The 22363-nt window shown below is 45.1% G+C and overlaps 4 protein-coding genes across 8 annotated transcripts; 3 read left to right on the top strand and 1 right to left on the bottom strand.

The window, feature by feature from the left end:
* Nucleotides 1-17: 17 nt before the first annotated feature.
* On the bottom strand, nucleotides 18-2303 carry LOC115770489 (gustatory receptor for sugar taste 64a). Of its 4 annotated transcripts, none has more exons than XM_030715771.1 (8): nucleotides 2279-2303; nucleotides 1689-1899; nucleotides 1334-1525; nucleotides 1081-1275; nucleotides 849-1024; nucleotides 498-778; nucleotides 185-437; nucleotides 18-119 (listed from the first exon to the last, which is right to left on the bottom strand). In XM_030715771.1, the coding sequence occupies exons 1-8, from the start codon at nucleotides 2285-2287 to the stop codon at nucleotides 30-32; spliced, it is 1407 nt and encodes a 468-aa protein (XP_030571631.1). In that variant the 5' UTR covers nucleotides 2288-2303; the 3' UTR covers nucleotides 18-29. The 4 variants fall into 4 exon arrangements, with proteins under 4 accessions (XP_030571631.1, XP_030571632.1, XP_030571633.1 ...); XM_030715772.1 differs by lacking the exon at nucleotides 2279-2303 and adding an exon at nucleotides 1959-2032 and having other exon boundaries at nucleotides 1689-1905; XM_030715773.1 differs by lacking the exon at nucleotides 2279-2303 and adding an exon at nucleotides 1987-2026.
* LOC115770492 (gustatory receptor for sugar taste 61a) lies at nucleotides 2060-4106 on the top strand. Its single transcript, XM_030715779.1, is given in 7 exon segments — nucleotides 2060-2240; nucleotides 2295-2486; nucleotides 2760-2954; nucleotides 3011-3177; nucleotides 3243-3365; nucleotides 3428-3895; nucleotides 3953-4106. Coding segments are annotated over 7 exon segments (1404 nt in total). The 5' UTR covers nucleotides 2060-2071; the 3' UTR covers nucleotides 4043-4106.
* Nucleotides 4107-5329: 1223 nt separating this feature from the next.
* Nucleotides 5330-12363, top strand: LOC115770486 (centrosomal protein cep290). Its single transcript, XM_030715769.1, has 13 exons — nucleotides 5330-5726; nucleotides 5782-5955; nucleotides 6022-6435; nucleotides 6487-7073; nucleotides 7129-7370; nucleotides 7448-8512; nucleotides 8574-8727; nucleotides 9004-9690; nucleotides 9758-10393; nucleotides 10499-10631; nucleotides 10696-11729; nucleotides 11788-12106; nucleotides 12163-12363. The coding sequence occupies exons 1-13, from the start codon at nucleotides 5433-5435 to the stop codon at nucleotides 12343-12345; spliced, it is 5922 nt and encodes a 1973-aa protein (XP_030571629.1). The 5' UTR covers nucleotides 5330-5432; the 3' UTR covers nucleotides 12346-12363.
* A 7578-nt stretch (nucleotides 12364-19941) lies between these two features.
* Nucleotides 19942-21057, top strand: LOC115770097 (enoyl-CoA delta isomerase 2, mitochondrial). Of its 2 annotated transcripts, XM_030715208.1 has the most exons (3): nucleotides 19942-20000; nucleotides 20071-20517; nucleotides 20576-21057. In XM_030715208.1, exons 2-3 carry the CDS (start codon nucleotides 20125-20127, stop codon nucleotides 20963-20965), a joined length of 783 nt encoding a protein of 260 aa, XP_030571068.1. In that variant the 5' UTR covers nucleotides 19942-20000; nucleotides 20071-20124; the 3' UTR covers nucleotides 20966-21057. The 2 variants fall into 2 exon arrangements, with proteins under 2 accessions (XP_030571068.1, XP_030571069.1); XM_030715209.1 differs by lacking the exon at nucleotides 19942-20000 and having other exon boundaries at nucleotides 20019-20517.
* Nucleotides 21058-22363: the final 1306 nt, after the last annotated feature.

Here is a 22363-nt window from a genome sequence, read left to right as displayed (position 1 = left end):
TGACAAATTATAATTGTTGTTGCCATTTTTCAGGCGCACAAGGGCAGCAAGCCTTTGCGACGGTTGGGTTCATCGAATTGCAACAACACCAGCTCGTAGGTAACTATAGTGCCGGCCATCTATATAGAGGGGAGCCAGGTATTGTTAGCACAAAATAACTGTAAGACTTTGTACTTATACGCACCCCAAAAAGTAGCCTGCGTGTTAGAAAATAAAATTTCTTGCCGGACAATGCCACCGTTTGCGTGGACATTTGGAATATCAGGCGTTCCACCTCCACACACCAATTCTTGCTGGACACACGACGCAGCACGGTCAGCGCAGTCTTCGATTCATCGTTGATGGTGGCTGCTGTGAGGAACACACAAGCTGTGCGACCCACCAGATACAGCACGGAGTACCAGAAGTATACATAATTGATGGGCCAACGCAATTTGCTAGAAGGAAAACCTAATCTTAGGATACTCCTTGACTGCTAAGCTGAATGGAGCACTCACTTGAATATGTTGAGCAGCTGACAACATATAAAATATAAGTTATTCGCACAGGATAATAGAATGATGCTGGACAGAACATTATCCACACGCTCCAGTAGCTCACACATGCGTACATAGTGTTCGCGTATTTCGATAAATGTGGTCTCCGGCACCTGATTCTCTTGCTCCAGACGGCAAATACGCTTCGAAATTTGCTCAAAGCGATAGGCCAAGGCCTTGCTGATCATCATGATAAAAAGATCCATGTAGTTCCATATAAAAGTGCAGGTGCCATTTACCAGCTATAGCAAATGAGGAACAGTAATCTATTAGTATTTCAAAAATTAATAAAAACAAAAACATACTAATTACCAGAATATAGACAGCTATGAAACGGCTATAGGGCAGCACTTGGAACACATATATATAGTTGTTTTTTATATAATCGTCAAAGGATGCGACTACTGTACTATTGTGAGTTATGGAACAGATATGTATGCGTTGTTGGTAGCTTACAATAGCAGAGGTAAGATACAAACCATGCTCAACTGGAATCGAAACAATTGATTGGCAAGTTGTCAAATAGCCTTAGCCAAGTTCTTACCCAGCGACATGGCTATAATGATGAGAGCAGGTTGTCGCACACGCTGATTGAGGTTTCTTTTGAGCACCTCATAGGGTGGCTTGGTAAAGACCAACTCCTGGCGCGTCCAGTAGCGTATAAGTGGAGGCCAATGACGTGCCAAATCTATGAATAAAATGCAAGCGCACTGTACACAGGTGAAAAACACCTGGCCCACTATACAAAATTGGAAATGGCATTAGTTTTTATCAACTTGTCAGCGGCTAATACCAACCAAAGTTGTTCGCGGTAACGCCAATCCTTAGCAAATGCTTCAGCATGCCAAGTGTCAGCACCGAACAGGCCGCCAGGAAAACCAGCGACGCAATCATTTGCAGAGATTTGAATCGGAAACGTACAGGACGCGGACTTGGGTTCCATATGCCAGTTAGAGGCATTAGCGCAAAACACTGACCCACCAACATGACTGTAAAATAAGAAGTAAAAACCCAATATAACTTGACACCAGAATGGCAGACAATATTTTGGATCTATCCTTAAAGGAGCTCAACAGTAGTCTTCATTCCAAATATGAGGGGACCGACGGATAAACACTGTAAATGGTCATTTACAACATAGTTTTTACTTACTGGGATAAACTGCGCGATGAAATATTTCTAGATTAGCATAATCTGTTGGCTTCTCGCAGCTGATAACATTGAAATCGAAATTCCCCTCGTCTGTTTGCTTGGTTGGGGAATTTTCATCCACCTGTTTCGGCTTTTTGCCGAACATGTGCCGCAATTTCCAACCTGGCTGTCCTTCCATGTTGCTGGCCATTTGGACACTGAACCGGAGCGCCTGCGTCTATGCACGACACCAGTTAAAAATGTGCTGGTCACACTGCAAAAGGAAATTACAGGTAAAAAAAAACCCCAGTTATCTCACGTGTGTGGGCGTCCATTGTTGTAAACAATAATTAGAAGTTGGTGGGAAAAGCAGCTATAAACGCGGCAATCAAAACTCAGTCAACATGCGGCAAGCTGTGGGTAAACATTCTTTTGAACGGAATCCAAACATTTTGAGGCTACAAAAGGCCAAGCGCCGGCGGCAACGTGCTGCAATTGACCAAAAATGGCGCTGTGCTAGTAATGTTCAGGACTTGGAGCAACTGGATACGTTTCATCGTGCCATAAGGCCATGTAGGTAGAATTTCTGGTATCAAAATGGAATATCTTACTTTTGTCATTTCACAGATTTGTGCCTGGCGCAGGTTCTTGGCATGATGCCCTTAGCAAATGTGCTAAGTCCTAATCCTCAGATGGTCACATTTCAATTACGTTCTTCTGGCACGTGCTTCTCGGTGATCTTTCTACTGTTGGGTGGTGTGAAGACAATCCGCTTAGCAACAAAACTGTTTCAAGGCGGTATTAATGCTAAGAATATTGGTAAGATAAAATAAACTTTATTGAAGCTAATAAATTGGAGTTTGTTTAATGTAATCAGAATATTAAAGATCATGAAAATCGCATAGAAAGGCTCTCTTGGTAGATGTGTAATGTGTACTCTATCTATAAACAGAATTTGTGAACGGACTATCAATACAACATCATTTTGATTTGACATTATGAAAATAGAGGCTACATTAAAGAGAGCAAAAGACTTTCTAGAAAGAGTACAAAATGCATCTTTTAATCTAATATTTTTATTGACATCCACAGTGGGCGTCGTATATTTTAGCAGCGGAATGATAATCTGTTTGAATTTCATTTGCTTGGCGCGTTGCTGGACCCGCTTAATAGTTCCCTGGAGCGGTATAGATATAATAATGCTTTTCCCACCCTATGCAACAACGAATCATAGCCTACGCCGTAAACTGCTTATTACTGGATGTTCTTTGGGTTGCCTGACATTGGGTGAGTTTCAATTTTGCCAGCATTTAAACTTCTTTAAACTGTTGTTACTTTTATAGCTGAGCATTTGCTATATTATGCATCCAGCTATTATAATTATCGCATGCAAATTGTGCATTGTCAGACGAACGTAACGGATATACCATTCAGCGGGTATATGAAGAGAGAATTTGCGGATATTTTTGAAATGTTGCCCTACAATCCCATCTTTATATTCTATGCGTTTGTAAGTGTAGCTTAAATATTGCTACTTAACTGAAACTTAGCTAAGTATTTGGTTTTGAATTTCAGTTTTTGAATGGCACCTTCACTTTCATTTGGAATTTTATGGATATGTTTATAATTTTGATAAGCATTGGTTTGGCCGAACGCTTTCAACAGTTGGCAAACCGAGTTGTGGATCTCGCATATCAAGTAAGAGCTGTACTATATAATATTCCATACATTTTCTTTGATCTTTCTTGTTATTCTCTCAGCATGTGTCTGATGCTGTGTGGCATGAAATACGCATGCATCACATACTCCTATGTGAACTTATGGATCTGGTTGAGACAAATATATCGCATATTGTCTTGCTCTCCTGTTTAAATAACATTTACTTTATATGCAATAAGCTATTAACTATTTTTACGTAAGCTTTTTACTCACAGTCATTCTAGAAAATATTCTTAGGTTCGAATATGTTTTACAGCAAACTACGCTATCCCGTTAATTATGCATATTTCTGGTATAGTTTGCTCTTCTTGCTGGGCCGCACCTGCGCCGTCTTTTTGTGCGCCTCCAGAATCCACGAAGCCTCGTTACTACCCCTTACGGTGCTGTCTATGGTGCCCAGAGATGACTGGACCGAGGAAGTACAGCGTTTCAGCCATCAGCTAAGGAGTCAGTATATAGGTCTCTCCGGCTTGGGTCTTTTCCACCTGACACGCAGAAGCTTCTTTGGAGTGAGTTTCGCTCTAAATTGCTTTTCGTTTGCTTTAATTATATTTTTATCCATTTAGATGATGACCACGCTTGTGTACTATGAGTTCATGCTATTGCAACTGGATGCCAAGAGCAACAAGAATGATCTACCCGCTTTGTGTGTCTGAAATGGAACAAAAAAGAAAATTGTTTTAAAATTACAGAAAAAACGCCTATGTTCGGGACAACGAAGAAAATAACCTTGTAGACATATGTCGAAAAATTGCTTTTAGCTTTGACAATCATATCATAAAGTAGGGTAAAGATATCTTGAAAAAGGGAAACGTTTTCAATACCTAAACTATTTAACCGCCCAATTTTTTTTTTTTAATAAAAATAATGATGTGGGTTTGCTGAGATGTGAAGAGCATAGGAAAGCTAAAAAATGTGCTTACAAGAACTTAATATTTCCAGACATTCCTATGGCAACTGTAAAGTATAGTAGTCCGATCCAGCGGATTCCAAAATATTTTCTTGATGCAAGGTCAAAAGAACCTGTGGTGATGCGGTAGCAATAATAAGATCCTTAAAGCGGAGACTAGCATTAATAGAAATATATATATACATAACTTATAGAGGCGGAAACGTCTCACTTTAAGCGTCACATATTTCATGACAAAGTTATAATACTCTTAGCAAGTTAAGACAACCTTATATATTCCATTTTGTATTATTATTAAATTATTTCATTAATCTTTTACTTATATCCTAATTATTACTTTAACTTTCAAGATTTCCAGTGTCAAGCTAATAAAGGTCTATGCTGTTATCCCAACTGGCATGTAAAATATTATTTCAATTTTCGGGAATTGCGGGCAAGTGCGACTGTTCACATTGGGGGAATCCACAAATTGGGGGTAACCGAAGTCGTTTGCCATTAGTTTCAATTATTTGGACAAATGTAAATCTGACAACTGTACAGCGATTGTTACGCCAACTCAACGAGCTGTCAGAGATCGGGCGGAGGAGCACCCGAAGAACAAAGGAAGCGTCAGGTCTAACAGTTTCTAATTCGAAATGGTTTTTCAATTCGCGCATTGCTTTGACACTGACACTTTGCCAATTAACACTTTCCTGGTTACCTGCAATTGTTTATAGCCACGCCCCCACCTCGGGCAGGGCATTGCCCATTTGTGGGGGCAATTATCCTGTCAAAAAACTTTATACACACATGCATAGAACAACCGAAGCTGGTAGCAAAACAAAATGCCAACAAAAACAAACGCTGGTGATTACCAGTCGCCGGCACCCCCGTTTCCGTTCCAGCACGTGAGTCAGTCGGCGCGGCCAACCCCGGGACTCGGATCCAGCGCCAGAGCCGAGAGCGGGTTTGTTTTGACCGAGCTGTCATGACAACGGCTGGCACAAGCATTAAAAAAAAGAACGTAGAAAAATGAAAAGCGAGCGCTTTGAGCACTTTGCAGCAAATCAGAAATTTTCACTCGCTCAGAACGCAACGAACCGCCAAAACGCACGCAAGCTGCACGAGACGAGAGTTGGATACAGGCATGAGCCAGCATGGAGATACCAGAGACTGTATCTGTGCGAAGGTTTCGCGAGTTCAGTGCCCGGCAAAAGCACGAGCTATACGAGACGCTGCTGGAGCTGGCGGAGACGATAGAGGAGCTGCCCAAGAGGTCGCTGCGCAAGACACTGGAGCTGACCCTGGCTGTCTTGGAGTACAAAGGTCAGCTGGCGCAGAAATACGACCAGAGCGGTGAGCGACGTTTGCAGGACGAAAACGAGAAGCTGAAGCGCATGGTCCAGAAGCTAGAGAATGAACGAGATGCCCTAAAGCAGAAGAAGAAAGAGGTGAGTCTTGGAATCAACAAGACCCGAAAAACTATTCCAAAATACATTCAAACAGTTGGGCGTGGAGATCAAGCAGCAGCAGCAACAACTGCAGCAGGCTGCCCAGCAGGCTGAGGCCAGTGACAAGGACTCCTCGGATCCACTGTCCGAGCTGGATAAGCAGGAGCATCTGCTGCACAACATCGATACCAAAAACAAGCACATTAAACGGCTGCTGCGGGAAATCGAGGTAGGAGATTTGGTCTCAGCTTTCACATGGACTTCTTTTACCCAATTCCCAACATCGTTGCTGCAGACACTGCAAAATCAAAATATCGCCCAGTCGAAGACCATAGTGATGCACGAGCAGGAGCTGCAGCAGATCAGAACGAACCTGCTGCAGATCTCGCAGGACATTGCCCAAGTGGAGCAGGAACGGAAATCGCTGATGCTGCGCGAGCAGCAACAGGGTTTGGAAATAGCGCGACTTGAGGGCAACATCACCTTCTTGGAGGATGAGCGCGAAAAGCAGGAGCTAGAAATGAGACAATTCCTGGATAAGTATGAAAGCCAAGTGCTCAGCTGGAAGCAACTGTTAGACCAAAAGGATAAGGAACTGGAACAGTTGCATAAGAGGACAGAGCAGATGACATCAGGCCAAAGCACGCTGGAATCCACTTCCAGCAGCAAACAGAGTCCGCAAGACGATGAGCTGATTAATATGCGACATGTAGGTGAGGTCTCTCCACTTTCTACCTCTCTTTCAATTTTAATCTTCCAGCTGCTGGAATTACGTGAAAAACGCATTGAAACGCTTGAGAACAAGCTGAAATCCATGACGGATGAGATGGTGAGCTCCACCAAGGTTATGAATCAGTTGTGCGTGCAGCACGAGGGCGCAAAAAACCCTCAAAAACCGCGCGCCTGCTGCCAGCTTATTGAGGAGCGTCTGCGCGTGGCCAATGCCAGGTCGCAGCAGCTATCCGAGCTGCTCGACAGCTCCGAACAGGACAATGTGCTCAAGGCCAAGCAGGCGCTGCACGCCCTCAATGCCTTGGAAGCGTATAAACGTGGCGAGGATGGGCTCGTGCCGGCGCTGCGTCGTTGCTCCGGGCTCGAGCAAAAGCTGGCCGAGCGGGATAAGCAGCTGCGCAACTACACCCAGGAACTGAATGCCATGCACGAGCTGGAACAGGAGAATGCTGTGCTGCGACGAAGGCTAAACATACCTGACGATGTTGTTGTCCTATCCAAGCAAGTGCGAGCCAAGCAGCGCAACAAGGACAAGCAGATTGAGAGGTTAACGCTTAAGCTGCGCACCTCCGAGGAGCTTCGACTGCAATTAAAGCTGGATAAGTGTGAGCTGCGGTGAGTCCATGATGAGACCATGTCCATGTCCTTTACTTCAGCTAACAATTTACAGACGCAAGCTGCTGGAGCTGCAGAACAGAGAACAGCCCCAGAGGCTGGACGAGTCACTGCATCAGCCCAGTGAAGTTGGCGAGTTGCCTCCAAGTGCGCCGCTAGAAAATTCGCCACGTCGCGGCCAAGGTGATGGGGCTGCCAGCTCCGAGCTGCAAACCAAATACGAGGATGTTCTGGCCGAGAACGAAACGCTGCGCATGGGCATGTATGAGATACTGGAAAAGCTGCGGGAATACGATGGTAGGTTATCACTGGAGGGCAGAGCAAAGCATTCAATTGCTCTATAGATTAAATATTGTCTTCTTAAACTTTTAAAGCTACCTCGGAACACATCACCATAGATTCGGAGCTGTTGCGGCGTCTCATTGAAGCACTGCCCAGTGGCTCAGCCATGCCGCATCTTCACAGCCAGCTGCAGGTGCTGAAGGCACGCGAGGAGGCACTGTGCCAGTTGTTGCAGCAAAATGCCAACGATTCGGAGACCGGTGAGTTGTCCTCGGTGCACAGTATGCGGGATGTATCTGAAATGCCGGAGGAACAGACGGATATAATGGTTATTGATTCGGCCACGCGACCAACTACACCGAATGATGTATCCGAGGGACTGCAGTTGCCCGTCATTACGGAACAGGAGCTGGAAAAATCTAGGCCTGGCTCCGCCGAGCTAGCGGAGCTGGCCATTCTGCGCAAGCACTACGATGAGCTGCGCCTGCACATGTCCGCCGATGGTAACGAGCTGATACGTTGCAATCAAGAGCTGCACGAACAGATGATCAGCCTGGAGAAGCAGCTGCAAGAGCAGAGCAGATCCTATGGCTACATGCGGGAGGATTACGATCACCTGCTATCTGACTTGAAGCGACAGGAGCTACGTCACATTGAGAACACAGCGGACCTACAAAAACAATTGGAAAAGCTGAAGTCCGAGCTGGCTGCCAAGTGCGATCAGTTGAGCACAGTGCAGCGAACGCATCTCTGCACGACAGAGGAACGACAACAGCTAGAGCAGCGGAATGCCATGCTAAGTATGCAGCTGGCGCAGGCCATGGAACAGCTGCTAGGCGAACTGAAGCTCACGGACGTATGTGCGGATTACGGCATCATTGGAGACAACTATCAGCTGGATTATGTGACGGCTGCGGAGTTTGAGCAACAGCGACAGACACTGGCCACTTGGCAAGTTCAGCAGGCGGAACTACAGCGGGAGAACAAACAGCTCGAGGGTCTGCTGCAGGTGGCCAATGCGCAGATACAGTCGCAGCAGAAGCTGCTCAACGAAATAACCGATAACCACATCAATTTGCGTCATCTGGTGTCGGATCTACAGAGCAGCTCCAACGACAAGCTAGTTCTTGCCAAAATGCAGCGTGACTTGGACACAGGTTGATGATGCTTTGCAAAAACACAGCCAGTTCATATTAATCCATTTCCATTATTTTACAGCCAAAGCGGAAACTGCTCGCTTGGAAGTGGAACGCAAGCGTTTGCTGCAGGACGTGGATAATCTAAATGCCCAACTGCAGGCAGCAGAGCGTCTGGCAGCACAGACACAACAGGACTTCCAGCTGGAACGAAACAACAGCGATATTAAGCAGAAGTAAGTCAATATGGTTTGGATTGGGCTTAGATGCTAGTAATTAAAACTAAAAGTCTAGTCGCTATATACAGATAGACAGGCATGACTGTATCAACTCGGATGTTGATACTGATCAAGAATATACACACTATATGGGCTCGGAGATATCCGTTCATATGCGTTACATATTTCACGACAACATTATAATAGCCTATAATCTCCAAAAGTAGGGAGCCACTAATTTTTTTGTTGCCTTTTAGTCAAATGTTTTATCTTGCGAATATTTTTTGCTTGCAGATTCTTGCAGCGTTCGCTGTTTACCCTTAAGGAGAAATATGCCAAATTTACACCCTTGATCTTCCTTACCAATTTTGTGTTCGCTCATCAGAAATTCAATAAACTTGTAAGGGAACAGCAGCAAGTGGAACAGTCTGGCGATAACTCGGAGCTTGTAGAGCACGTGCTGCAGACGGTGCTGTCAAAAATGTCTCCCAACGAGGAGAATTCCCAGCAGCTGATTAAGCTTATCAAATCGGAGACACAGACCCGGTTGCTGGAACAGCGCTGCGAGAGTCTGCAAGCCAGGCAGGCGGAGCTCCAACAGGAGCTGACCGAGCTGCGTTTACAGCATGCCGCCGAGTCGGAGCACTGGCAAACGATTGAGGCGTTGTTTGGGCAGCCAAACAGAGAGCGTACAGAAGCTGCGAGCGTCGATGTGGCCACCAATACGGAGGCAGCAGCACCAGTCCCTGCCATGCGGCGCACAGCACAGTTAATAGACCGGCAGTCATCGCCTATTGGATCGCCTAAAAGGCGCTTATCCAGCCACGACACGACCACACAAACTGAGGTTGTGGCAGTGCAGCTGCTGGAGACGGCAGTCCAAACAAATGGCGATAATACACAACAGCAGCAGCATCAAGGTGTGCAAACGGCACAGGAATACCGCAAAGCTGATGAGGAGCTGCAACAAATGCGGGCAGAGTAAGTTGTTCAAAAGATTCCGACTGTGCATTCTATAATTTGGTATAACACGTACCTTTTGGAGCAGTTTACAGGCAGCGAACCAACGCATTGAGGAGCTGGGCAAACAGCTGGAAACGACCAATGCCGGTAGTGAATCCGATAGTCAACACAGCGGCGTTGTGGAGAAGACCATTCTCTCTTTTCACACGCTCCTGCTGGAGAAGGATCAGTCCATACAGAAGTATCAGGACCTGCTGCAAACGGAAAGGGAACAATGTCAGCAACTGGTCACAAAGCAAACAGCTGAAAATGAAACATTGAAGGCCACGGTTAACAATTTGAATTTCAACATTAAGACCAAAGATCTGGAAATCTTAGATCTGAAAGCCAAACTCGAACTGCACAAGCCGCCTGGCGCTGTCGGTGCCCAGACGAGTGATCATTCCCTCAACGAACTGACCGATGAAAGGATTGAGGAAATGTTTGAGCATAGCTCCGTGGATAGAAGTCCGCAGCAGCAAGAACTGGAGACGGTTGAGCAGCAGGCTTCTGTAGTTGTTGCTGGCGACGAGGCAGCGGGCGAGCAAGAGAAGCAGGATACAGAGGAGCTTAAGGAGCTGCCCACCCTGCTCAAACAAATCAAAGAGTTTAAGGACAAGCTGAGCTACTGCGAACAGAGCCTGGTGACACGCGAGGAGGAAGTGGAAATACTGAGGGAAAAGTGAGTCCTTAACTAAGCTCTAAAAGAAAGAAAACTTTTTATTATATTTATTATTATTTATTACAAACACTTCAAATTTAACTTACCTTTACTTTTACTCAATAGATTAAAACTCTGCCAGGATCGCGAGAAATGCATGGAGAGCACTAGCAATCCTGAGCTTGAGCAACTACGGGGCTTCCTGGAGGAGAAGGACAAACACATTCGTGATCTGATGGACACGCTTAAGAACTTCCATGTCTGTATTTTTTTTCAAGAATTTTTCAAGTGTGATTAACTCCACGTCTTTATCTTTTTCACAGGACGATCAACAGCGATATATCAACGACACTTCCAACTACTCGGCGGATCAGATCGCAAAACTGGCCGCCGACCTGAATCGTATCGAGGCCACCAACAAGATCTATTACACCCAAATGGAGGCACTGCGTCGTCAGCTGGCCAATGTCACACAGCGCGAGAAACAGGCGCGCGATTTGAGCCAATCACTGCGCCAGCAGCTGCTTAAGCGTCCCGTGGTATCCATCAAAACGGAACTAAATGCGCGCGTTAAGAACGAGAATCTGCAGAAACGCATACAGCAGCTGGAGTTGGATCTGGAAGAGTCGCGTGGGCAGCTGCAGCGCCAGCAAACCCTGCTGGAGGCCAAGCGCACGCGCAGCGCCAACGAGGTGGGCCTCTGGGAGAAGCAGAAGCGCTGGCAGCAGCAGGCCGATAAGTTCAAAAGCAAGCTTGACGAGACGGAGTTGGCGCTGGACAAGACGCGCACGCTGCTTCAGGCGGCGCGCACAACAATAGCCCGTCTAGAGAAGGACAAACATCTGCTTGAGTCGAAGTTGGGCAAGGGAGGAACAGGAGGCACAACGACGACAACAACAACATCGAGTGTTAATGCCCGCAATACTTTGAAATGTTGTCGTGCTCCGTCCTGCCCCAATCTGCAGCATGTCGGCGCGGCAAAGTTTACGCCCTCCCCATCGGAGAGTCCGGAAACGTATACGGGTCCAAGCAGCGAGTGCAGCTCGCCGGCTCACAATCAATCACAGCCGAACTCCGGTCATCACAGTTTCTATGAGCAAGGCCAGTCGGAGCTGATAGAGGCACTCAAGGCGCGCATTGAGATGCAGCAGCGCAAGATCATTGCCATGGAGCTGGAGGGACGTGGTAGTAATGCGTTGACAACCGAACTGGAGAAGCTGCAGGAACGCTGCCAAGCGTTGGAGGCGCAGAATATACGCTTGGAAGCGCGCAATTTGCAATTACAGCTAGACACGGATCTTCTACGACAGGGCGATAGCAGCGACCGACTACAAAAACGCATTAAGCATTTGGAGGAGTAAGTGCAGCGCAGATATCCTGCTCAGATCTATTGCTTAAGCTCGACTACCTTTCAGTTATATCCTTGCACTCAAGGAGGAGATGGCACGCACCGAGTCACGCCGTGATTTGTGCAAGTGCAGCGGCCTCAAGGTCAACACGCATCAGGGCCAGTCCGCGGAGCACACGATTCTCTCGCTGCGCAATCTGGTTGAGAAGTTGCGTTCGGAGAATAAGTTCCTTAAAGATGGCCGAAATTCCACAGAGCCACGTAGCTCGACTGACTCGTTGTCAACAGCGTCGGAGCTAGCGCGACTCCAACAGCTGCACGCAGATGCGTTGGAGAAAATCGCTGCATTGCAGCAAGAACTTAAGCAGCGCAGCAGTAGTGGAAAGGTAGCGTATTAATAATAACTGAAGGCAATCTAATTTATATTCACTCACTTATCCAGGATGAGGAGTTGAAATACATTAAGGAGCAGCTGATGAAGAAGACCCAGTTATTGCAAAAAGCAAAAGTTCTGCTGACCCGCGCCGCTGCCAAGGAGAAGGTGCTGAGAGAGCAGCTCTCGGTTTGGAAGCGCAAATGCTCAGAGCTGCAGAATGTGCCCGTGATTGATGAAATTAGCGAATAGCCTTAGTCTTAAGTTAAATGTTGTACAAAAAGTAAGCAATAAGAAGGTAACGCTAGTTAATGTCTTAAATTCAATTTGTTTTTTTATGGCGTTGCCAACCTCCAAAGCTGCGCCTATTATTAAAGGGTAACGCTCTTACGTCCGCCATATTGCAGTACCCAATCGATTTATTAAAACTACGATTAGTGCTAGTAAAACAATTGTTAGTTTAAAATTGTAGCCTATGGCGTTGCCAGACCTTTTGCTTGCACTTTAGCAGATAATCTCGTGACGTCAGAGGTTCACAGTTGCTCTGAGACGGCAGCACCTTGTCGACCTTACTTAATATAACCTGTGGACAAGTTATTCATTAATGTATGTTCTGCGATGTAACACAATGTTATCTTGGGTAAGTTGCGTTGATCCCGCGCTGCCCTTGATCAAAATATGTTCTCCTTGATCCAGTAATATTACGAAAGATATGTTTTATCGGCAATGCCGGAGCAGTATATTTATTTCGGCGACTTATGTGTTGCGCGCTTCATATAAAACTAAAAACTAGGGGACAAGCAAATTATACAAATACCCTAAGCCTCAATGCATCACGCCATCAAAGCATGGTCGGCAAGCCGACTCAGCATTCCATGCAGTGTCAGCTTACCGCTGCTGGCCGTTCTTAGCGCAGAGCGCTGAACTCAGTTCTGGCGCGTCAGCATTGTTAATACGAAGCTACTTAATTGCTAGGGCAATATATTTATGCTTAGTTGTTAACTACCCCCCCCTCAGGATGATGGCCGTCCTCGGGCATGTCGTATTTGTCAATCGCCTTCTGCATCTGCATGGAGGCTCGTCTTTTCCTTAGCACCAGAAAAAGGAAGAATGAGCCAATTAGTCCGACATTCAGGACCGCGCCAATCGCGAACCAGAATTTAGGCGAGCCAGCCGCAACTACCTCCTCCTTGAAATCTCGAATTGATAGCAAGTTGTTGATGTTCATACGATGCAGGAGTGGTATGCTTAGTGCCGGGTCATGTCCGATGATGTTTAGGAGCGGTGACCTCACGATGCCAGGCTGCTTGCTTAGTGATTTGCGCAGGTTTACAAATTCTGTGCCATTGATAGTTGCAGACCGTTCGAAAGTTATCAGGAAGGTTCCTGAGACGGTTACCTCTGCGTCATCATCTGTTCGGACGCGCGCTGTCGCTTCGTTGATAACCACGACGCCGTCATCTACAGGCATTATCGCTTTCAGGTGGCTAGGTTGAGTGTGGCAGTTGGCGATGTTTCCCGCGTGAAGGGAGCTAGCACAGGTTTCGCGCCGTGCTCGTTCGCAGAAGGTGTTATGCGTAGTTACGGTGCATCCAGTAACTGCAAAGGTATCCTTTTCGCATTCCGCCAACGTGTCTTCGTCGAGTCGCAGAATGGTTTGTTGGTGTGAAACGGGGTAGACGGAGACCTTTTGGCACCTAAACTCAACTTTAGGGTAGGCTATTAATATGTGGATAATATTCTCGGACTGAAGGACCTTGATCTTAGAAGCTTCTATCAAGCTAACTATTGGGGTATCTTGTTCGATAAGTGATTTTAGATCGGTATGATCAAGGATTGTAGGATTTACTATGCTTGCTTTTGCCAACGTTATGGTGAGTACTAAATTTTGAATTTCTGTGTTCAGTATTCTATTTCTTGCCAACAGGGTCTCGAATAAATGAGGAGTGTCAACCAAATCGCCTTTGCGGGAACTGATAATTTTATTGATAGTGTCCGTTAGTCTGTTTATTTGTTTTTGAGTTTCGGAGTTTATTAGTATCTGTTTGGAGTTAGCCTCCACCAACTGCGTCTCTGTAACGCGGATCCTTAAGAAATCTGAAGCATCAGGGGTGCCAGCAACAACCTTCAAGGCAGTGCCTAAGAAATCGAGGCTTCGTGCAAATCTGTGATGCACTTGAAGAACGGACAACAATGTTCTAAGGTGATCTGTATCTACGTCTAGTAGTTTGCGCATATGCGACTGTGGAAAGGAATCGGACAGTCTTTCCGTCTCGTCTATCATACTAACAAATTCGGAAATGTTACTTGAGTGCCTCAAGTAGCTACGTTGATCGAACACCAGTACTTCCCCGTCTAAGACCGGAATGTAGTTGACATGCGAGAAGTCGGTGATCCGAGCATTTACCGCTGCTAGTGCCACAAGCAAAGTGAGTGCAAACCTGAAATGGACGAACAATATAAGACGGTGTTTAAACTCTGAGTTGGCTTACTAGCTAATTGTGGAGGAAAACTTATTTCAGGTTGTCCTTATGGACCACCCTCCCCTTAATGAGGACAGACGTTCCCAGGTCTGCTTCGACCTTTTGTTCTGAGCATAAGGGAGTTAACTTGTTCCCTAGCCTCTTGTTGTTCTTCTGGAACACCTTTTCTCCTACCTCGAAAACGCGGTTTTGTCTGGATGCATTGCACCTTTTGATATTGTCTTGCTGTGCCTTAATTAGCCTGTTTTTGACGTTCCCGCGACGATCAGAAGCTGCTGCATGAACGACCTCAATTGGTTTCTCGAGGGTTACTGAGTGCAAACTTTTGTTGTACTCTATCGTAGCCTTTAAGATTAATTCTGTAGTGTCGCTGATTTTCTTGTCTAACTTGAGGCATCTCGCAATTTCGGTCAGGGTGCTATGAAAGCGCTCCACCTGGCCGTTTGAGGTGCTGTGAAGCGGAGCCGCATTCACAATGCAAATGCCGTAGGCGTTTCGGAGCATCGAAGTGATGGTCTCGGAATTGAAGGCCGCCTCGTTATCGCAATAAATTGTCTTGGTTGCGGGAAAAAGGTTAACAATTTGCAGTAGAGGGCTTGTGACATCGATTATCGTTCTGGATAATATCGGTTGGACGACTGCAAATTTTGAGAATTTGTCTATGCAGGTCAAGAACTGTTTCTTGTCTGTCGAGAAAATGTCAATATGCAACATTTCGCCAGTATAACTTGGTATAGGCGTTTCCCCGAGTTCTTGTTTCTTCGGGTGCCTATCGTATTTGGCTTTAGTGCAGACCCTGCAGTTTGCAACCACTTCTTTGGCCAGACTGGCCATATTGGGAAAATAATAGTCCCGAAGTACTTGTTTAATGTTTTCCTGAGCTGCTCTGTGCGCTCGATTGTGCTCGGCAGTGATGATTTCTAACTGCTCGTTTTTGTCCGTTATATCTTGCACAAGATTTTTGCAATGCCAGAATTGGGTAGCAGGGAAATACAAAATCAGGTCGTGTTGGAAACTTGCCAACGTGGGAAGATCGCAATGTATTGCATTAACGACTCCAGAATTCACAACTTCTTTGAGGGTTTTGAGAATTGAGCTCTTGTCAGTGTAACTGATCAAGTGGCGTGTTTTGCTGCGAAACAGCAACAAGTTTCGCTTTAGCGGAAAACGCGATTCCTCTAGGACAATCTGGTTCCTAAAGCAATTCAAAGGTTTGTCTGTTGTCTCGACCGTGTAGGTCAGGGAAAGTTCGCTGTGAACGGTTGCAGCGTCCGAACGGGGCCCATCTTGCAGAGCATTAATGTTTTGCCTTGAAAGGGCATCCGCCACCAGATTCTCTTTGCCCGGTTTATAAAACATTTTGGCATTGTGCTGGTCAATGTAAGATTTCCATCTTTTAATCTTGGAATTCGTGTTCTTGTCCGACACAGCGAACGTGAGCGGCTGGTGGTCCGTGAAAATGTTAATTTCCCTAGAACCGTACAGAAAGTTCTGCAATCTGCCTAAAGCCCACACAATGGCCAGCAATTCTCTTTCGTTAGTGGCATAGTTTTGTTCGGCCTGTTTTAAGGCGCGAGAAATCATTGTTATTGGCCTATTGCCTTGGGAAAGAACCGCGCCAATTCCACTGGCCGAAGCATCAGTGGTTAAATCGAACGGTTTCTGGAAGTTTGGATACATTAACATGACGTCTTCTGATGCCAAAATACTCCGCAGACGGTGAAATGCATCGCGTTGAACTTCATTAAATTCAACAGGGATTTTCTTTGATACGTGCCTACTAACTGAACCATTTTCCCCTTTAAGTATGTCCGATATCGGACGCGCTATAGCGGCAAAGTCCTTAATAAAGACCCTATAGTAGTTGGCTAACCCCAAGAAGGACCTAACGCTGTAGACATTCTTTGGTTCAGGGAATTCCTGAATGGCTTTAACTTTTTTGGGGTCGGATGTTGCTCCGTCTTTGGTTACAATGAAACCCAGGAATTCGATACTTTCCTTGAAGAAACGAGTCTTTTCGGGGCCTACACGCATGTTTGCGTCGATTAGACATTTTAACACAATGTTAATGTGTTGAAGGTGCTCCGTTTCGTTTTTAGAAAAAATTATGACGTCGTCTACATAGACAAAGCAAATCTTTCCTATATGTTCCCTCAGGATATCGTCTATTGCCCTTTGGAATATGCTGCTTGCATTGCGCAGGCCGAATGGTAGGCGACAGAACTCGTACTTGCCGCTGCTTACTGAAAATGAAGTCTTTTCGCGGTCATGCTCCGCAAGGTAAATTTGATGGTACCCCGACTTTAGGTCGAGGGTAGTGAAGTATTTTGCCTTTCCTAGATTTGCTAAGATCATGGGGATGCTCGGCATGGGGTAGCGGTCCGGTATGGTTTTTTCGTTCAGTTTCCTGAAGTCGATTACCAACCTTTTTTTTGGGTTACCGTATGAGTCAGTGCCTTTTTTATCAACCACCCATGTTGGGCTGTTGTAAGGCGATCTGGAGGGCCTGATTATGCCATCGTCCAGTAATTGTTTGACTTCTTTGTTTATGAAGTCAGAAACACCCATGAGACTCGGGTATCTTGAATACACAGGCTCGTTGTCTACTGTTCGGATTGTAGCGATAACAGCAGTATTAAAAGGGAGAGCTTCGTCTGCATTTGAGAAGGCTCTTTTGTTTCTGAGTATCATGTCCCTGAACTCTTTCTTTACGGAAGGGGGGACTACGATGTCGTTGACATCGGTGAAGTTCACATCAGCACATTGATAGTACTGGAGTTTTTCGGATGTACTCTGGTATTCCAGAGTGTTTTTTGCCAAGTTCAATTTGACTCCGGCTTGTGTTAGCAAGTCGAAGCCTATGATGGCGTCGAAAGAACTTAGGGTATCGAGGAGAAAAAACGGGGAGGTATGTTGGAAAATGTTCATCAAGCATTTGCGCTTGATTTCGGTAGACCCGTGGATCGAGTTTACCGAGAATGACTTGGCGACCGGCGTTATGGTCTTTAGCTCTGTTAAGGGCTTCACATAATTTTTTGCCGCGCCAGTGTCAATCAACATCTTCAGAGTTCTCCCAGCCAACCGTCGTTCAATGTACGGAAGCCGGGAGTGTTCCCTAAAAAATTAATCGAGTCGTCACCAGGTGCGTACTCGTTCTCACTCTCTAGTTCTTCAACTGCCTCTTTGGCCGCCTTCTCGAATTCTGTTACGGCTTCTTTGGAATCTGATTGTACGACATTGTTAACGCGTTGTCGTCTTTGACCTGTTGAACGGTCTGACGAATTCTTGCGTTTTGGTGCGTTGGACTCATTAGCCTGACGCTTGCTGTAGTCGGTTTTTTGTCTAAATCTGGAGGAAGAGTCAACTTCCATGGGCTGTGGAGCCTCAGTTTGATTATCTTTAGGGGCCTGGGGCTGGGGACCGCCCTTTTGGCGTTTCACAAAATGGGGATTTCTCTCCTGATTTTGCTCATCTTTGTTAAATCTGGTTTGCTTGCCTTGGGCACGGTTTTTGTTACTTTCAGCAATTTGCGCTCGGTCTTGCAAGGCTTTAGCGTAAGAGTTCGCGAACATGCTTCTCTCAATGCTAGCTTCTGCCTCTCTGGCAAGGGCCAGAGCGGATGGTAGATCTTTTGGTTGTGCAGGGAACACAACCGCTCTCAACGGCTTCCTAAGACCGGAGATAAAGGCGTGCAAGGCGTCGTCTCTGACCTCCCGGTTGAGCAAATCCGCGCCTTCTTGGTCGTGAGACATTACAATTTTGTTAGTTACGAGCGTGAGTTTCTTTTCGACGTCATCGTAGTATTGCATCAGGGACATTTCGCCCTGCGTAACTAACTCCAAACATTGTCTCAGCAAGCGCAAGGATGTTTTGTCCGAGTATGTGCAATCTAGCCTAGCTAGTATTGCATCGAAATTTAGGACAGTGTTGTGAGACACTAGTAAGGCTCCAGCTGGGCCTTTGATTTTGTTCCTAATGATCGCTACCGCTTGGTAGTGTGCAGTGCTCTTTGGATAGTTCTTGAATAGTTCGTACGCGTAGATGGCTGCTTGCCTCCACGCTACATACTCATCCTGTACGCCGGAGAAATCCGGCACAGATTTAATAATGTCCAAGGGAATATCGCATTTGGCGTTTGGATCGACGGATATTTTCTCGTATGTGACGATTTGCGGCGCCTCCACCTGCAAACTCTGTACTTGTGAAGCTAAAGCGGTTATTTGTGCTTGAAACTGATTTTGTTGTTGCGCTAAAGCTTGCCTGATGGCACCCTCAATGAGATTCTGAACTTGAGCCGGCTCCATTTCTTCAGTTACAACGGTATCTGCAGGAGTAGGATCTACTGAGCAATTGATTTCCCCCTCCCAGCTATCGTCACTATTATATTCGACTTTTATCTCCCTATAATTCCAACTCATTGGCTTATGGTTGGCACTTTTCAAACTTAGGCCGATCGAGAAAGATCGGCAGGTAACGCTGTTGGCAATAGTGGAAACTGGTGAATCTTGGGGTATGCAATATTTATTATAAAAAATTGTTAGGGGTATGCAGCAAAAAATGTAATGCTGCCGAAAGTATGCAATAATTATTCGTTTAAGGTATGCAATGCTTTATTGACAAGGAACGCTGGTAAAAGTATGCAACAGTTTTTAGTGAAAGTATGCAATGATTTAAAGGAATGAAATGCTGGCAGAAGAGAGCAGCAATATTTACTTTACTTTACAATTTTTTTTTTTTTTTTTTTTTTTTTTTTTTTTTTTTTTTTTTTTAAAAATCACACGTATCGGTACGTGGCGTTCGAGAATAATTTCTTCAAACTGAAATCACTTATGAACTTACATGGTATGGGTTCCTATTTATTGGTTGGGCGCCAGTTATTCATTAATGTATGTTCTGCGATGTAACACAATGTTATCTTGGGTAAGTTGCGTTGATCCCGCGCTGCCCTTGATCAAAATATGTTCTCCTTGATCCAGTAATATTACGAAAGATATGTTTTATCGGCAATGCCGGAGCAGTATATTTATTTCGGCGACTTATGTGTTGCGCGCTTCATATAAAACTAAAAACTAGGGGACAAGCAAATTATACAAATACCCTAAGCCTCAATGCATCACGCCATCAAAGCATGGTCGGCAAGCCGACTCAGCATTCCATGCAGTGTCAGCTTACCGCTGCTGGCCGTTCTTAGCGCAGAGCGCTGAACTCAGTTCTGGCGCGTCAGCATTGTTAATACGAAGCTACTTAATTGCTAGGGCAATATATTTATGCTTAGTTGTTAACTGACATACCATTTTATTGGACGAGGCATAAAATGAGCTGAGCTATTAAATCTCGATTAGATTTGTATACATGTGTTAATGGACTTCGCTCTCAGTTTGTGTTGCACAAATGCAAAGTACAAGAGTATAAAAAAGCACTGCTGTGAGTTATATTGTATACTGAATATCTCTTTATTGTATTTTATAGATATCAATTTTTCTATTCAATGTAGAATAACAAAATCATTTGATATCATACCGGCGACCTTTAAACACGTAAACAAAGAATGCCTTACGAAGGCTATAAGAACCTACTCGTCCAGAAGGAGGGTAAAATTCTCGTTATCAAATTTAATAATCCTCGGAAGAAAAATTGTATAAATTACAATGGATACAAAGAACTGACGCGTGTTTTGGGCGCTGTCAACGAGGATGAAGGCGTCACAATTGTTGTGTTTACCGGTGTTGGCGATTTTTTTACCGCCGGCAATGATTTGTCCCAGAGTTCTGAGATCAGCGACATGGATGCCTACTTTAAGGAATCAAATGCGACATTCAAAGCCATGGTCAACAGTTTTATAAATTGCACGAAGCTCATCTTTTCGCTGGTCAATGGACCGGCCATTGGCATAGGCTCCACCATTGTGGGGCTCAGCGATGTGGCCTGGTGTGCCGAAGAGGTTTGGCAACAAGTTGTTGTCTCGAATCATAATTAAACCTGTTGCTGTTTCTTTTCAGGCCTATTTCCTGACGCCCTTCAGCAAACTTGGTCTGGTGCCAGAGGCCTGCTCCAGCTTTACGTTCCCACTGATCATGGGTCGATCAAAGGCTACTGAGATGCTGGTGCTAAATGAGAAGCTTTCTGCCCAGGAAGCATACCATTTCAATTTTGTTTCCCGCATCTTTAAACTAAGTGAATTGGATTCCGTGGTATGGCCAAAGATTCGCCAGTACGCTGAACTGCCTCCCAATTCGATGCGGGAGTGCAAGCGCCTTATTCAGCTGGGATTGCGGGATAATCTTGTGCGTGCCAATGATACGGAGTGTGAAGCGCTGCTCAGACGTATGTACGACGATGAATGCATGCAAGCTATAATCAATTTTGCCATGCGCAAGTCAAAGCTTTAATTTGATGTATTCTACAAATGTATTTTACTCTGTAAATATATATGTTAAAAACGAAAGGCAAATTTCCTATTATGTGCGCAGCTAAAAAAGCTAACGCGCTGCGCGATTTCTTTTACATCGTAGCTCATCACATTAAACATTCTAATTGGACCAATATTTAAATTATCGATATATGAACACGGTCACACCGAAAGTGGACAGTTTTTCAAAATATCTTTAATCGCAAAATTTTCAACGGCAGATTTGCAATAAAAGCATAGGAAAACAATAGCACTAATATTTAAAGCAAAATTTGCAAGTTTTTATCGTGAAAAATTACATTTTTAGTATCAGAGTCCACAAGTGTTATCGATTTATTCTTGAATTACACAGTTATCATTGCACAGGAATCTGTTATTTTTATGTTATTATGCACTACCTCTGGATCAGCAATTTGAGACTGCGTGTGGAGCCAACTGGCAGCTGTTAATTTTAAACTCGAATCTGTGTCGCTATTCTTAAACAACTATTTTATGAACCTTGCTTTCGAATAAACGAAAAGTTAGGTTTTAGCCTTGAAATAGCACATACACAACCAGTATAGGAACCGTTTTTCAGGAAAAATATTGCTCACGCTGTTATTTAACAGTTTGAGAATATGTTAATATTTAGTCGCTGTTAATCTTGCTGTTGGTTAACAGGTCACACTGTCACCACTAGTAAAAGAAAAGAAATAAAAGAATTTTTTTTGTTGCACATGCAAATAAAATAATTAAGTGTTTGTGCAAGCGCTAACAATTTGTATAAAACGTATTTGCATACTAGTGCGTGTGCGGGTGGCGCAAGCAGGGAGCAACAGTGTTAATTAGATCAGCAGCCGACGCGACTAAAGCGTAGTGGAAAAATTGCCTGCAGAATTCGTCGTGTCATTAAGAAAAAAAAAAGTGCCGCGGCAAGTGAAACTTAAACGCGAATTATTCATTGGCAGCAGCCGCCAGTCGCTCTGTCAAAAGGCCGCCCGCACGCATAAAACATGAAAGATTTGCTACAGAACTGAATTACGATTGGCTGACCATTAAAGGTAAGTCACCGCACACTTATTTTCTTGCCCTAGTGTTGCTGCCCGTTCGCCCCCAGCCCCTCGCTGCGGCACATTCCGCCGCGCTCTCTTTTTGCCGTCAACGTGGTGTTCGCTTCGTTGGGTTCGGTCGCTGACGCCGCCATTGGACATTGGAATGCGTGCATTTACATGCTTAAGTTACGCAGTCTATACGAATTATGTAGCTAGAATTTCGACATTTATTAAAAGCGTCGTCTACAGGCTGCAACTTTATTACATTTTTTTTCCCCAGTTGAGTGACGTAGTGCGGTGCCTGTTGTACAGGTATGTGTGTTTTGTGTGCGTGTGTGTGTGTATAT

Source organism: Drosophila novamexicana, unplaced genomic scaffold (assembly GCF_003285875.2).
Source record: "Drosophila novamexicana strain 15010-1031.04,08,12 unplaced genomic scaffold, DnovRS2.1 tig00004555-arrow-pilon, whole genome shotgun sequence".
NCBI classification, from domain to species: domain Eukaryota; kingdom Metazoa; phylum Arthropoda; class Insecta; order Diptera; family Drosophilidae; genus Drosophila; species Drosophila novamexicana.
This window is presented reverse-complemented; position numbering and strand designations above follow the sequence as displayed.